This window comes from Jaculus jaculus, chromosome 6, assembly GCF_020740685.1.
Source record: "Jaculus jaculus isolate mJacJac1 chromosome 6, mJacJac1.mat.Y.cur, whole genome shotgun sequence".
In the NCBI taxonomy this organism is placed as follows: Eukaryota; Metazoa; Chordata; class Mammalia; order Rodentia; family Dipodidae; genus Jaculus; species Jaculus jaculus.
The window spans coordinates 100,180,958-100,194,287 of record NC_059107.1 but is presented as its reverse complement, the minus strand read 5'-3'; the positions used below and the strand labels follow the sequence as shown (position 1 = coordinate 100,194,287).

General features: G+C 43.5%; 1 protein-coding gene across 3 annotated transcripts in view; it reads right to left on the bottom strand.

The window, feature by feature from the left end:
* Rbms2 (RNA binding motif single stranded interacting protein 2) overlaps nucleotides 1–13,330 on the bottom strand; it is a 73,590-nt gene that overhangs the window by 22,454 nt on the left and 37,806 nt on the right. For all 3 annotated transcript variants that reach the window (XM_045152403.1, XM_045152401.1, XM_045152402.1), the window contains 2 exons: nucleotides 2,267–2,325; nucleotides 1,256–1,347 (listed from right to left, as the gene is read on the bottom strand). In XM_045152403.1, the coding sequence (XP_045008338.1) occupies nucleotides 1,256–1,347; nucleotides 2,267–2,325 (151 nt within the window). The remainder of the gene's footprint in view (nucleotides 1–1,255; nucleotides 1,348–2,266; nucleotides 2,326–13,330) is intronic.

Genomic DNA, 13,330 nt, shown 5'->3' with positions numbered 1-13,330 from the left:
TTGCCTGCAAATCCTAAGGACCCAGGTTTAATTCCCCAGTACCCACATAAGTCAGATGCACAAGTTGACACATGTGTCTGGAGTTTGTTTGCAGTGACTAAAGGCCCTGACATGCCCATTCTCTCTCTATCTACCTCTTTCTCTCAAATAAATAAATATTTTAAAAGCAAAACAAAAAATGTTTTTTTTTTTTTAAAAAACAAAAAACAAAGAAACTAGCTGGGCATGGTGGTGCATGCCTTTAATCCCAGCACTCAGGAAGATCACCATGAGTTCGAGGTCAGTCTGAGACTACACAATGTATTCCAGGTCATCTTGGGCTAGAAACCCTACCTCAAAAACAAACAGGGCTGGAGAGATGGTTTAATGGTTAAAATGTTTGCCTGAAAAGCCAAAGGATCCTGGTCCTGGTTTGACTCTCCAGGATCCATGTTAGCCAGATGCACAAGGGGACACACACGTCTGGAGTTCATTTGCAGTGGCTGGAGGCCCTGGTGTGCCCATTCTCTCTCTCTTTCTCTCTCTCTCTCTTTCTCAAATAAATAAATAAAATATATTAAAAAACAAACAAAAAACCTGGACTGAAGAGATGGCTCAGCAGTTAAGGCGCTTGCCCATAAAGCCTAACAACCAGAGTTTGATTCCCCAGCACCCACATAAAGCCAGACGTCCAGTGGCACATGCATCTGGAGTTCATTTGTAGCGGGTAGAGGTCCTGGTGCGCCCATTCTCTCTCTGCCAGGTGTGGTGGCACACGCCTTTAATGCCAGCACTCGGGAGGCTGAGGTAGGAGGATCGCCATGAGTTCAAGACCAGGTTGAGACTAATACCTATGGGGGGGGGGACCCAGATCCTGGCAAATCCAGGGAGGCAGCTCACTCCCCGCCCTCCCGGGAGTCTGGAGGCGGCAGCAGGGTTCTGAATCTTGCACAACTGGCTTCTTCAGAGACTGTTGCAAAACTACATCTGTGTGGTAGGGAAGCAGGACGGGAGCCGGCTGGGGTGGAGACAAGAAGCAGAAGGAGTGTGACAAGAGGCCTCCTGGCTCTCCTGCCTGCTCAGGCTGACGCAGTGCGCGAACAGAAGGGACAAAGGCCCCTGCAGGGTGAACGGCGGAGGGGGGGGGGTCCTCCAGCAGCCCCTGGCCCTGACCGGCTCGGCGTGGCACTGGCCCCACAGACAGCTCTTGTCCATCAGCCTTGTGTACTTAGTTGAGCGTGTGGACCTAACCCTCGGAGGAGCAGATGTCCCTTACCTTTGCCATCTGCGCCTGCACCCCACTGGCTTTCAGGGCCGTTACAGCCTTCTGGGCTGAAGACGGACTGTCAAAATCCACAAAGCCATAGCCTGGAACAGGGAAACAGCAACAGTCACCGGAGGCGGAGGGGACGTCAGCGGCCCAGGCCATCCCATGTAGGGGAAGCAGCAGGAGAAAGAGAAATTAAGAGGTTTCAGGTGGTCGTCCTTGTGATCCCCCCCCCCTGCCCCGCAGGGCAGGCTACTTAGTGGCTGAGAGCGAGAGAGGTCATGAAAGCCTTGTCATGTCCTCCTCTCTCACCCGCTAAAGAGCCTGAGGTTTCAGGATCTAGTTTCCCAATAGCCCCCAGACTCTACATTTCTGTTTGTGTGCTTGTTTTTTCGAGGTAGCATCTCACTCTAGCCCAGGCTGACCTGGAATTCACTACATAGTCTCAGGCTGGCCTCAAACTCATGATGATCCTCCTACCTCTGCTTCCCAAGTGACTGGGATTAAAGGTGTGCGCCACCTCACCAGGTTCAGAGTCTACATTTCTAAAGGATGCCTTGCCTCTTTTCTAGACACACCCCAGAAATGCTAGGAAGAAGCCCAGGACTGTTCTCTTCCAGTCTTCCAGCTCCTCTCCAAAAAGCTCAAATTTCCATAGAATGATTCATTCTTAGAAAATAACACCGAGTCATCCTCCCACCTCCAAAAAAACATGTTTATATTGATAAGTAGGAACAGCCTCTCCCACCCACCTCCACCATCCCATGCAGGGAGACATGAGTCCCAGAGTGAGCTCAAGGCACTGAGGAAACTCCACACAGCCTTCTGGTTTGGGGTCCCAAAACAGCATTTTCAGCTTCAGCTCTCTGGCCACCAGTGAATCTACTGCTCTTTTGAGACTGAAAGCCTCATGGCTCCTCCCCGGCACTGGACACCCCCACTCTCAGCAGCAGAGGGCAGAGGCAGGGGACAGCCACCCTCCTGGCTGTTCTCGGACACCAAGGACAGCTGTCCTCTCACCTTTGCACTTGTTCGTGGTCTTGTCCAGTATGGCCTTAGTGGAGACAATCTTGCCATATCTGTGGGAAAGAACAAAGCAATGCTTGGAGGCAGGACAGAGCACAGCACAAAGCAAAGGCAGTTAGGTGAACACTAGCCCTTTCACAAAGGGGGAGCTTTTTCTACTCAGCTTATGGGCATGGCAAAAAGAAATGAAAAGCTACCTTGCATTAGCTTTTTCACCACTGTAACAAAATTCTCTGTGAGCAACTTCTCACTTTATTTATTTATTTTGGTTTTTTGAGGTAGGGTCTCACTCTAGCCCAGGCTGACCTGGAATTCATTATGGAGTCTCAGGGTGGCCTCGAACTCACGGAGGTCCTCCTACCTCTGCCTCCCGAGAGCTGGGATTAAAGACGTGAGCCACCACGCCTGGCTAAAAAATTTATTTATTTATCTATCTATCTATCTATCTATCTATTTATTTATTTATTTATTTTTGAGAAAAGAGATAGAGAGAATGGGTGTGCCAAGGCTTCCAGCCACTGCAAACTGAACTCCAGATTCATGCGCCATTGTCTTGTGCATCTGGCTTAGTGGGTCCTGGGGAATCAAAAGTAAATAAATAAAAAATAAAGCCAGAGGTGCAATGACCCTTGTATCTGTAGGTAAAGTGCCTACAGCAATGGGAGGAGGATCCTGGAGAATCTAGAAGCTTGCAGACTACTTAGTCTGGCACACACATAGTGGCGAAACAAGAAAGGCCCTGTTTCAAAAAAAGTGGAAGGCCAGGTGTGGTGGCGCACGTCTTTAATCTCAGCACTCAGGAGGCAGAGGTAGGAAGACCTCCGCGAGTCTGAGGCCACCCTGAGACTACATAGTGAATTCTACATCAGCCTGGGCTAGAGTGAGACCTTATCTCAAAAAAGAAAAAGAAAAACAAAACAAAACCAAAAAGAAAGAAAGAAAGAGGGCTGGAGAGATGGCTTAGCGATTAAGGTGTTTGCATGCAAAGCCAAAGGACCCAGGTTTGATTCCTCAGGACCCACGTTAGCCAGATGCACAAGGGGGCGCAAGTGTATGGAGTTTGTTTGCAGTGGCTAGAATCCCTGGCACACCCATTCTCTCTCTCTCCCTATCAAATAAATAAATAAATAAAAATAAAAATAAAATAGTTAAGTAAAAAAAAAAAAAAAAGAAAATGGAATGAGAAGACCTTGAGGTTGTCCTTTGATCTCCACATGCCATGGAACATGTAACACCCCCCCCATATGATAAAAAAGGTGGGGGCTGGAGAGATGGCTTAGTGATTGAGGTGCCTGCCTGCGAAACCTAAGGACACAGGTTCAATTCCCTAGTACCTATGTAAGGCAGATCCAAATGGTGATGTGTGCTTCTAGAGTTTGTTTGCAGTGGCTAGAGGACCTAGCACACCCATTCATATTCTCTCTCTCTCTCCCCACTAGGGCTAGAGAGGTGGCTTAGCAATTAAGACACTTGCCTGCAAAGCCTAAGAAGCTAAATTTAATTCCCTAGTACCCATGTAAAGCCAGATGTACAAAGTAGTGCATACTTTTGGAGTTTGTCTGCAGTGGCAAAGGTCTTGGTGCAATTAATCTTTCTCTCTCTTCACATATAAGTAGATCAAATATGAAAAAAATAGAATGGGCATAACAGTAGTATTTAAAAAGTCACCTAAGCTAGGTGTGGTGACGCATGCCTTTAATCTCAGCACTTGGGAGACAGAGGTAGAATTGCTGTGAGTTCCAGGCCATCTGAGACTACATAGTGAATTCTAGGTCAGCCTGAGCTAGAGCAAGACCATACCTCAGAAAAACCAAAAAAAAAAAAAGTCACCTAAAGCTTAGACTTATGATCAACGGAATCCTTGCAATGTCGTTCTGAAACACCGTCTGAAAAGAGTATTTTGTGGGCTGGACAGATGATTTAGCAGTTAAGGTGCTTGCCTGCAAAGCCTAAGGACACAGGTTCAATACCCATGTAAGCCAGAGGCACATGATTACACATATGTCTGGACTTCACTTGCATTGCCCAGAGGCCCTTGTGTGCTCATTCTCTCTCTCTAATAAATAAAGTATCTTTTAAAAAAAGAAAATATTAAAAAAAATTTCTCTTTATTTATTTGGAAGTGACAGAGAGAGAATGGGCACGCCAGGCCTCCAGCCACTGCAAATGAACTCCAGACGCGTGCACCCCCTTGTGCATCTAGCTAATGTGGGTCCTGGGGAATGGAGCCTTGAACCAGGGTCCTTAGGCTTCATAGGCAAGTGCTTAACCACAAAGCCATCTCTCCAGCGCAAAGAAAATATTTTTTTTTAATTTTTTTGTTCATTTTTTATTTATTTATTTGAGAGCAGCAGACATAGAGAGAAAGACAGATAGAGGGAGAGAGAGAGAATGGGCGCGCCAGGGCTTCCAGCCTCTGCAAACGAACTCCAGACGCGTGCGCCCCCTTGTGCATCTGGCTAACGTGGAACCGGGGTCCTTAGGCTTCACAGGCAAGCGCTTAACTGCTAAGCCATCTCTCCGGCCTGAAAATATTTTTAATAAAAGAAAAGAAGAGTATTTCATGGGTGCTGGGTGGTTAAAGCCTGCTGGCCTGGTTTTAGATTCTAAAGCCACTAGTGGAAGCAAATGGTGCTTATCTTTTTCTTTAATTTTTAAATTATTATTTGAAAGCGACAGGAAGAGAGAGAAAGGCAGATAGAGAGAAAAAGAATGGGCACACCAGGGCCTCCAGCCACTGTAAACGAACTGCAGATGCGTGCACCCCCTTGTGCATCTGGCTAACATGGGTCCTGGGGAATCGATCCTTGAACCGGGGTCCTTAGGCTTCACTGGCAAGTGCTTAACCGATAAGCTATCTCTCCAGTCCTATAGTGTTCACACACACACACACACACACACACACACACACACACACACAAATAAATAAAATATTTTTAATATGTAATAAGTAATAAATAAGTAAGACTGGAGAGATGGCTCATCATTGAAAGGCATTTGCTTGCAAAGCCTGCTGGTCCTGGGTTCAATTGCCCATACTCTTTAAAATTTTTTAATTTATTTACTTTATTTATTTGAGAAAGTGTTAGAGAGATAGAGTCAGATAGAAAAAGAGAATGGGTATGCCAGAGCCTTTAGCTGTCACAAATGAACTCTAGATGTGTGTGCTACCTTGCATATCTAGCTTACATGGGTAATGGAGAATTGAACCTGAGTCCTTTGGCTTTGCAGGCAAATACCTTAACCACTAAGCCATCTCTCTAGCCCTCTCATACTCTCTTAAAGCCAGGGGTACAAAATGGTATAATGCATCAAAGTTCACCTGAAGTGGCAAGAGACCCTGGTATGCCCATTCTCTCTCATAAATAAAAATATTTTTTAGCCGGGTGTGGTGGCGCACACCTTTAATCCCAGCACTCAGGAGGCAGAGGTAGGAGGATTGCCATGAGTTTGAGGCCACCCTGAGACTCCATAGTGAATTACAGGTCAGCCTGGGCTAGAGTGAGACCCTACCTTGAAAAACCAAAATAATAATAATAATAACAAAAAATATTTTAAAAATATTTTGTTTTTATTTATTTATTTGACAGAGAAGGAGGGGGGAGAGAGAGAGAAAGAATGGGTATGCTAGGGACTCCAGCCACTGCAAACGAACTCCAGATGCATGCATCTCCTTGTGCATCTGGCTAATGTGGGTCCTGGGGAATCAAACCTGGGTCCTTTGGCTTTGCAGGCAAACACCTTAACCACTTAGCAATCCCTCCAGCCTGATAAAAATATTTTAAAAAATATTTATTTATTTGAGAGAGAGGGAGAAAAAAAGAAGCAGATAGAGAGAGAGAAAGAGAAAGAATGGGCATGCCAGGGCCTCTAGCCCTGCAAAGGAACTCCAGACGCATGCGCCACCTTGTACAGCTTACATGGGTCCTGGGGAATTGAACCTGGGTCCTTTGGTTATACACGCAAGTGCTTTAACCACTAAGCCATCTCTCCAGTCCTTCTTTTTTTTTTTTTTTTTTAATAAGGCACAATGTCCCATAAGGCAAAATTCACAGGAGGTTATATAAGGTTAATATAAGATCACATTTTATATGTCCTGAGGGAGACGGAAAGAAGTTCTAGAACTAAAATAGCTTAAGCACTGTTTTAGAACATTTGCCAGATTAATGTAATATGTAAATTGGATATAATAAACTAGATATTTTCCAGAAAACAAGTTTAGTTATTGAATATTTCAGAACTTTATTTTTAATTATGTATATATCCGTACAGAGATTCCTAATTCCAAGACTGAAAGTACAGAATTTTAAGAAATTGGATCATGGGGCTGGAAAGATGGCATAGCGGTTAAGTGCTTGCCTGTGAAGCCTAAGAACCCCAGTTCAAGGCTTCACTCCCCAGGACCCATGTAAACCATATACACAAGGGGCACAAGCATCTGGAGTTCATTTGCAGTGGCTGGAGGCCCTGGCACCCCCATTCTCCCTCTCTATCTGCCTCTTTCTCTCTTTCTCTCTGTTACTCTCAAATAAATAAATAAAAAATAAACAAACAAAAAAAAAAAGAAATTGGGTCATAAAAAATTTGACCAAAGTAAAAGTAACATATATTTTCAGCATCCTTTGTTGCTACTTTGAAGTCCCCAACATTATAAAGTTAAAATAAGCCAGGCATGGTGGCACATGCCTTTAATCCCAGCACTCAGGAGGCAGAGGTAGGAAGAATGCTGTGAGTTCGAGGCCACTCTGAGACTCCATAGTGAATTCCAGGTCAGCCTGGGCTAGAGCAAGACCCTACCTCGAAAAACCAAAACATAAAAATTACAATACTGGTTCTTTTAGAAGTTTCTCCCATATTTTTGTTTTTCATGAATGCAACATGTGCTTAGGATATAACACCTCAACCCAAGTCTCAACATGACTTGTAAAGTGACTGTTTAAGTTAATATTGTCTTTCACAAATCAGGGTTTGACCATTTAATACAGTGAAAAGTGCTTTTTCCTAAACATCAGTTATAGACAGAATTGACCACACTGTGTCTTTTAATATTAGTTCCTTCCCCCTAGCTCTCTAGCCCTTTTTAAAATTTATTTATTTATTTATATTTGAGAGCAGGAAAGAAGCAGAGAGAGACACAGAGAGAGAATGGGTATACCAGAGCTTCTAGCAACTGCAAACAAAGTCCAGACTCATGTGCCACCTTGTGCATCTGGCTTACATAGGTACTGGGGAATCGAACAGAGGTCCTTTGGCTTTGTAGGCAAGAGCTTTAACCGCTAAGCCATCTTTCCATCCCTCTCCAGCCTTTTTTAAAAAATTACTTTAAAAAACATATATATATATTTATATATATATATATATATATTTGGTTTTTCAAGGTAGGGTCTTTCTGTATCCCAGGCTGTGTTGGAATTCACTCTCTAGTCTCAGGGTGGCTTTGAACTCATGGTGATCCTCCTACCTTTGCCTCTCAAGTTCTAGGACTAAAGGCATGTGCCACCATGCCCAGCTTATTTTTTTTAATATTTCATTTTTATTTATTTTATTTGAGTGAGAGACACAGAAAGAGAGATAGAGGAGAGAAAATGGTCATTCTGCAAACAAACTCCAGACTTATGTGCCACCTTGTACATCTGGCTTAAGTGAGTCCTGGGGAATCGAACTTGAGTCCTTTGGCTTTGTAGGCAAGTGCCTTAACCACTAAGACATTTCCCCAGCCCAATTAAAAAATATATATACACTTATTATTTATTTATTTATTTATTTATTTATTTGAAAGAGGCAGAGAGAGAGAGAGGGATCAAGAGGCAAAGAGAGAGAGAGGGAGAGAATGGGTGCCCCAGGACCTGCAGCTCCTGCAAATGAACTCCAGATGTAACACTTTGTGCACCTGCCTTACGTGGGGCCTGGGGAATTGAACCTGGGTTCTTTGGCTTTGCAGGCAAGTGCCTTAACTGCTAAGTCAGCCCTCCAGCCCAAATATATATATACATACATACATATATACACACATACATATTTATTAATATATACATATATAAATATATAATATATATAATTTATACATAATTATAATATAAATATACATATATATATGAAAGTTTTTATTTATTTATTTGAGAGAGAGAAAGACAGACAGACAGACAGAGAGAATGGGCATGCCAGGGCCTCTAGCCACTGTACGAACTCTAGACACATGTGCCACTTTGTGCATCTGCCTTACGTGGGTCTTGGGGAATTGAACCTGGGTCCTTTGGCTTTGTAGGCAAACACCTTAACCGCTAAGCCATCCCTCTAGCCCCCAAAATTATTTTTTACTTTCATTATTATTTTTTTCACCAGGAACACCTTTATTAGTGAAAGACTAATGAAAATGTATCAGATTGTGGAAAAGGGAGTTAAGAGCCACAAGATGGGAAGGTATACTGTGAGGTATTGTCCAACTGACATGAAGAGATTGGAACATTCATGAGCCAGTGATTACCTATGTCCCTGCTGATCAGTGCCCTCAGTAGACTGGGAGTGGAAAGTGGAAAGAGGGGACAAAATAGGATAACCTGATGGGAATGTGGCTAATTTGCAGAATGTCTGTAGAGGTCCCAGTAAAAATTACTTTTTAAATTTTTAATATTTTTTTTATTTTTATTTATTTGACAGAGAGAAAGAAGGAGAAAGAGAGGGAAAGAGAAAATGGGTGCACCAGGGCTCCAGCCACTGCAACGAACCTTAGATGCATACGTCCTCTTGTGCATCTGGCTTATGTGGGTCCTGGGGAATGTAACCTTGGTCCTTTGGCTTTGCAGGCAAATGCCTTAACTGCTAAGCCATCCCTCTAACCCTAGAAATTTTTTTTTATTTATTTTTTATTTTATTTATTTATTTTTAATTTTTATTAACATTTTCCATGATTATAAAATATATCCCATGGTAATTCCCTCCCTCCCCGCCCCCACACTTTCCCATTTGAAATTCCATTCTCCATCATATTACCTCCCCATTACAATCATTGTAATTACATATATACAATATCAACCTACTAAGTATCCTCGTCCCTTCCTTTTCTCTTTAGAAATTCTTTTTTTTTTTTAACTTTTTTTTTTGTTCATTTTTTATTTATTTATTTGAGAGCGACAGACATAGAGAGAAAGACAGATAGAGGGAGAGAGAGAGAATGGGCGCGCCAGGGCTTCCAGCACTGCAAACGAACTCCAGATGCGTGCGCCCCCTTGTGCGTCTGGCTAACGTGGGACCTGGGGAATCGAGCCTCGAACCGGGGTCCTTAGGCTTCACAGGCAAGCGCTTAACCGCTAAGCCATCTCTCCAGCCCTAGAAATTCTTTTTTAAAAGAGGCAGTCACATTATGTTTTTATCCAAGAAATCTAAAACTGCCAGTCAGAGCTACTTTTTTTTTTTTTTGACAAAGTAAAGTCTCATTCTAGCGCAGGCTGGCCTTGAACTCACAGCTATCCTCTGCCTCCCAAGTGCTGGGATTAAAGGTTTGTACCACCATGCCCTGTCTCAGTGCTTCTAATTAGCATAATTAGTATGAGACCACCAGTCAAAACCTTATGTGAGTAACAGCAATCATTTTTGTTATTTTTTTTTTAAGATAAAAGTCTCTTGTCACCCAGGCTGACCTCACACTTGCTGTGTAACTGAGGATTACTTTGTTTTTTTTTTTAATAAATATATTTTATTTGTTTATTTGAGAGAGTGAGAGAGGGGGAATGGGCACCTCAGGGCTCCAGCCATTGCAAACAAACTCCAGCTGCATGCACCCCCTTGTGCATCTGGTTTACATGGGTCCTGGGGAATCAAACTGGGATCTTTTGGTTTTGCAGGCAGATGCCTTAGCGGCTAAGCCATCTCTCCAGCCTTGATGATTAAACTGAACTGATCTTCCCTCTAGGATTACATGTCTGCCACCAGGTCTCACCTAGAATAACTTCTGGAAGCTCTGTTTACCTTATCTGGTCTAGTAAGAGGGGCTGTGTTGGCCTTAGGTACACATAGGTCCCTGTTGCAAGTATCACACAACCAAGCCCACAAATAAAGATAAAAAGCACCATATAAAAAATAAATGTGGGGGCTGGAGAGATGGCTTAGCGGTTAAGCGCTTGCCTGTGAAGCCTAAGGACCCCAGTTCGAGGCTCGGTTCCCCAGGTCCCACGTTAGCCAGATGCACAAGGGGGTGCACACGTCTGGAGTTCGTTTGCAGAGGCTGGAAGCCCTGGCGCGCCCATTCTCTCTCTCTCCCTCTATCTGTCTTTCTCTCTGTGTCTGTCGCTCTCAAATGAAAAATAAAATAAAAATTAAAAATAAATAAATAAATGTGATCTCTTATGTTCAAGGGGAATAACGACTAATTCTTGGGCACATAATGCAGCAACAGACATGCAGACAAATATGAATCATTACCCATAAGGAAAAACTTAAAAGGATGGTAAAAAAGGCACACAGGAAGCCGGGCATGGTGGTGCACACCCTTAATCCCAGCACTCAAGAGGCAGAGGTAGGAGGATCGCTGTGAGTTCAAAGCCGCCCTGAGACTACATATTGAATTCCAGGTCAGCCTGCACTACAGTGAAACCCTAACCTCGGGGAAAATAATAATAATAATAATAATATTAGTGGGAACATAAAATTAGCACTAAATTATTATTATTTTTTTTGAGGTAGGGTCTCACTCTAGTTCAGGCTGACACCTGGAATTCACTATGTAGTCTCAGGGTGGCCTTGAACTCACGGCCATCCTCCTACTTTTGCCTCCTGAGTGCTGAGATGAAAGGTGTGTGCCACCATGCCTGGCTCCAAAAATATTTTTTAAAATATTAAAAAAATGCTGGGCCTCGCCGAGTGTGGTGGCACATGCATTTAATCCCAGCACTCAGGAGGCAGAGGTAGGAGGATCACCGTGAGTTTGAGGCCACCCTGAGACTACATAGTGGAATCCAGGTCAGCCTGGACTAGAGTGAGACCCTACTTCAAAAACAAAAAAAAAAAAAAAAAAAATGCTGGGCCTGGTGATGCACGCCATTAATCCTAACACTAGGGAGGCAGAGGTCGGAGGATCTCTATGAGTTGGAGACAAGGCTGGGAATACAGAGTGAGTTCTAGTTGGCCTGGGTTAAAAGAGAGACCCTACCTTGAAAAAACAACAAAACTTTTTAAAAATTATTTTATTATTTATTATTATTTTTTTTTTTTCAAGATAGGGCCTCACTCTAGCTCAGGTTGACCTGGAATTCACTATGTAGTCTCAAACTCACAGCCATCCTCCTACCTCTGCCTCCCAAGTGTTGGGATTAAAGGTGTGCGCCACCACACCCGGTTTTATTCTTTTATTTTTATTTTATTCTATTATATTTAGTTGATAGAGAAAAAGAGGCAGATAGAGAGAAAGAATGGGCATGTCAGGGCCTTCAGCTGTTACAAATTCCAGACACATGCACCACCTTGTGCATATGGTTTACGTGGGTCTGGGGATTCAAACCTGGGTCCCTTGGCTTTGCAGGCAAGCACCTTAACCACTAAGCCACCTCCCCAGCTCCCCTCCCCCCAGTTTTTTAAATAAAGGTGTTTTATGGGCTGGGGAGATGGCTCGGGGGTGAAGTGCAAGCATGAGGAGCTGAGTTTGGATCGCGGTTTCTATGTAAAATGTGGGGCACAGTGATACATGCTGTAATCTCAGTGCTGGGGAGGTGAAACTGGGAGGATCTGGAAGGCACACTGGCTAACAGTCTACTTCAGAGAGAGGTCTTATCTTAATAAGGTGGAAAGTTCTGGGCATGGTGACACACACCTTTAATCCTAGCACTCAGGAGGCAGAGGTAGGAGGATCGCCATGAGTTCGAGGCCACCCTGAGACTACATAGTGAATTCCAGGTCAGTCTGGACAAGAGTGAGACCCTACTTCGAAAAGTCAAAATAAATAAATAAATAAGGTGGAAAGCAATAGAGGAAGATACCAGATATCCACCTCTGACCGCCACATGTACACACCCATGCAGGTACACCCACACATACATGACCATGCAAGTGTATATCACATACAACCCTGAAAAAGAATATTTTGCTGGGTGTGGTGGCACACACCTTTAATCCCAGCACTTGGAAGACAGAGGTAGGAGGATCACCATGGGTTCAAGGCCACCCTGAGACCACATAGTGAATTCCAGGTCAGCCTGGGCTAGAGCAAAACCCTACATGAAAAAAAAGAACTGAAAAAAATTTTTTTCATTACCTAGGAGAATGTTTCTTTGTTTGACTTACTATTTACTTAGTAAGGGTCAGACTTTGTAAAGATACGTGCTGACTTGCACATTGTTGTCCAGTACATTTACAAATTGCTTCTCTGCAGTAAAAAAAAAACAATTCCAGCAACTGGAGAGATGGCTTAGCTGTTAAGGCCCTTGCCTGTGAAGCCTAAGAACTTATGTTCAAATCTCTAGGTCCCACATAAGCCAGACTCACAGTGATGTAAACATGCAAGATCTCACATGCGCACAAGGGGGCACATGTGTCTGGAGTTCAATTGCAGTGGCTAGAGGCCCTGGCAGGTGAATTCTCTCCCTCCCTCTCTGTCCCTCGTTCTCTCACATTAAAAAACAAAACAAAACAAGAAACAACAAACAAACACACACACACAAAAAAACCAGTTTGTTGGGCTTGCCTCAAGAAAAAAATAAAATAAAAAGACAATTCCAAGCTGGACATGGTGGTATACACCTTTAATCCTAGCCCTTGGGAGGCCAAGGTAGGAGTATTGCCAAGAATTTGAGTCCATTCTGAGACTACATAGTGAATTCCAGGTTAGCCTGGGAAAAAAAAAAAAATCTAGGGCTGGAGAAATGGCTTAGTGGTAAAGGTGCTTGCCTGCAATGCCCAATGACCCTGGTTTGATTGCCCAGTACACACATAAAGCCAGATGCACAAAGGGGTACATACATCTGGAATTCATTTGCAGTGGCTAGCGGTCCTAGAGCACCTATTCTCTCTCTCTCTCTCTTTCTCCATCCTTCCCCCCTCCTTTTGAACTTTTCTCTTTTTTTGTTCATT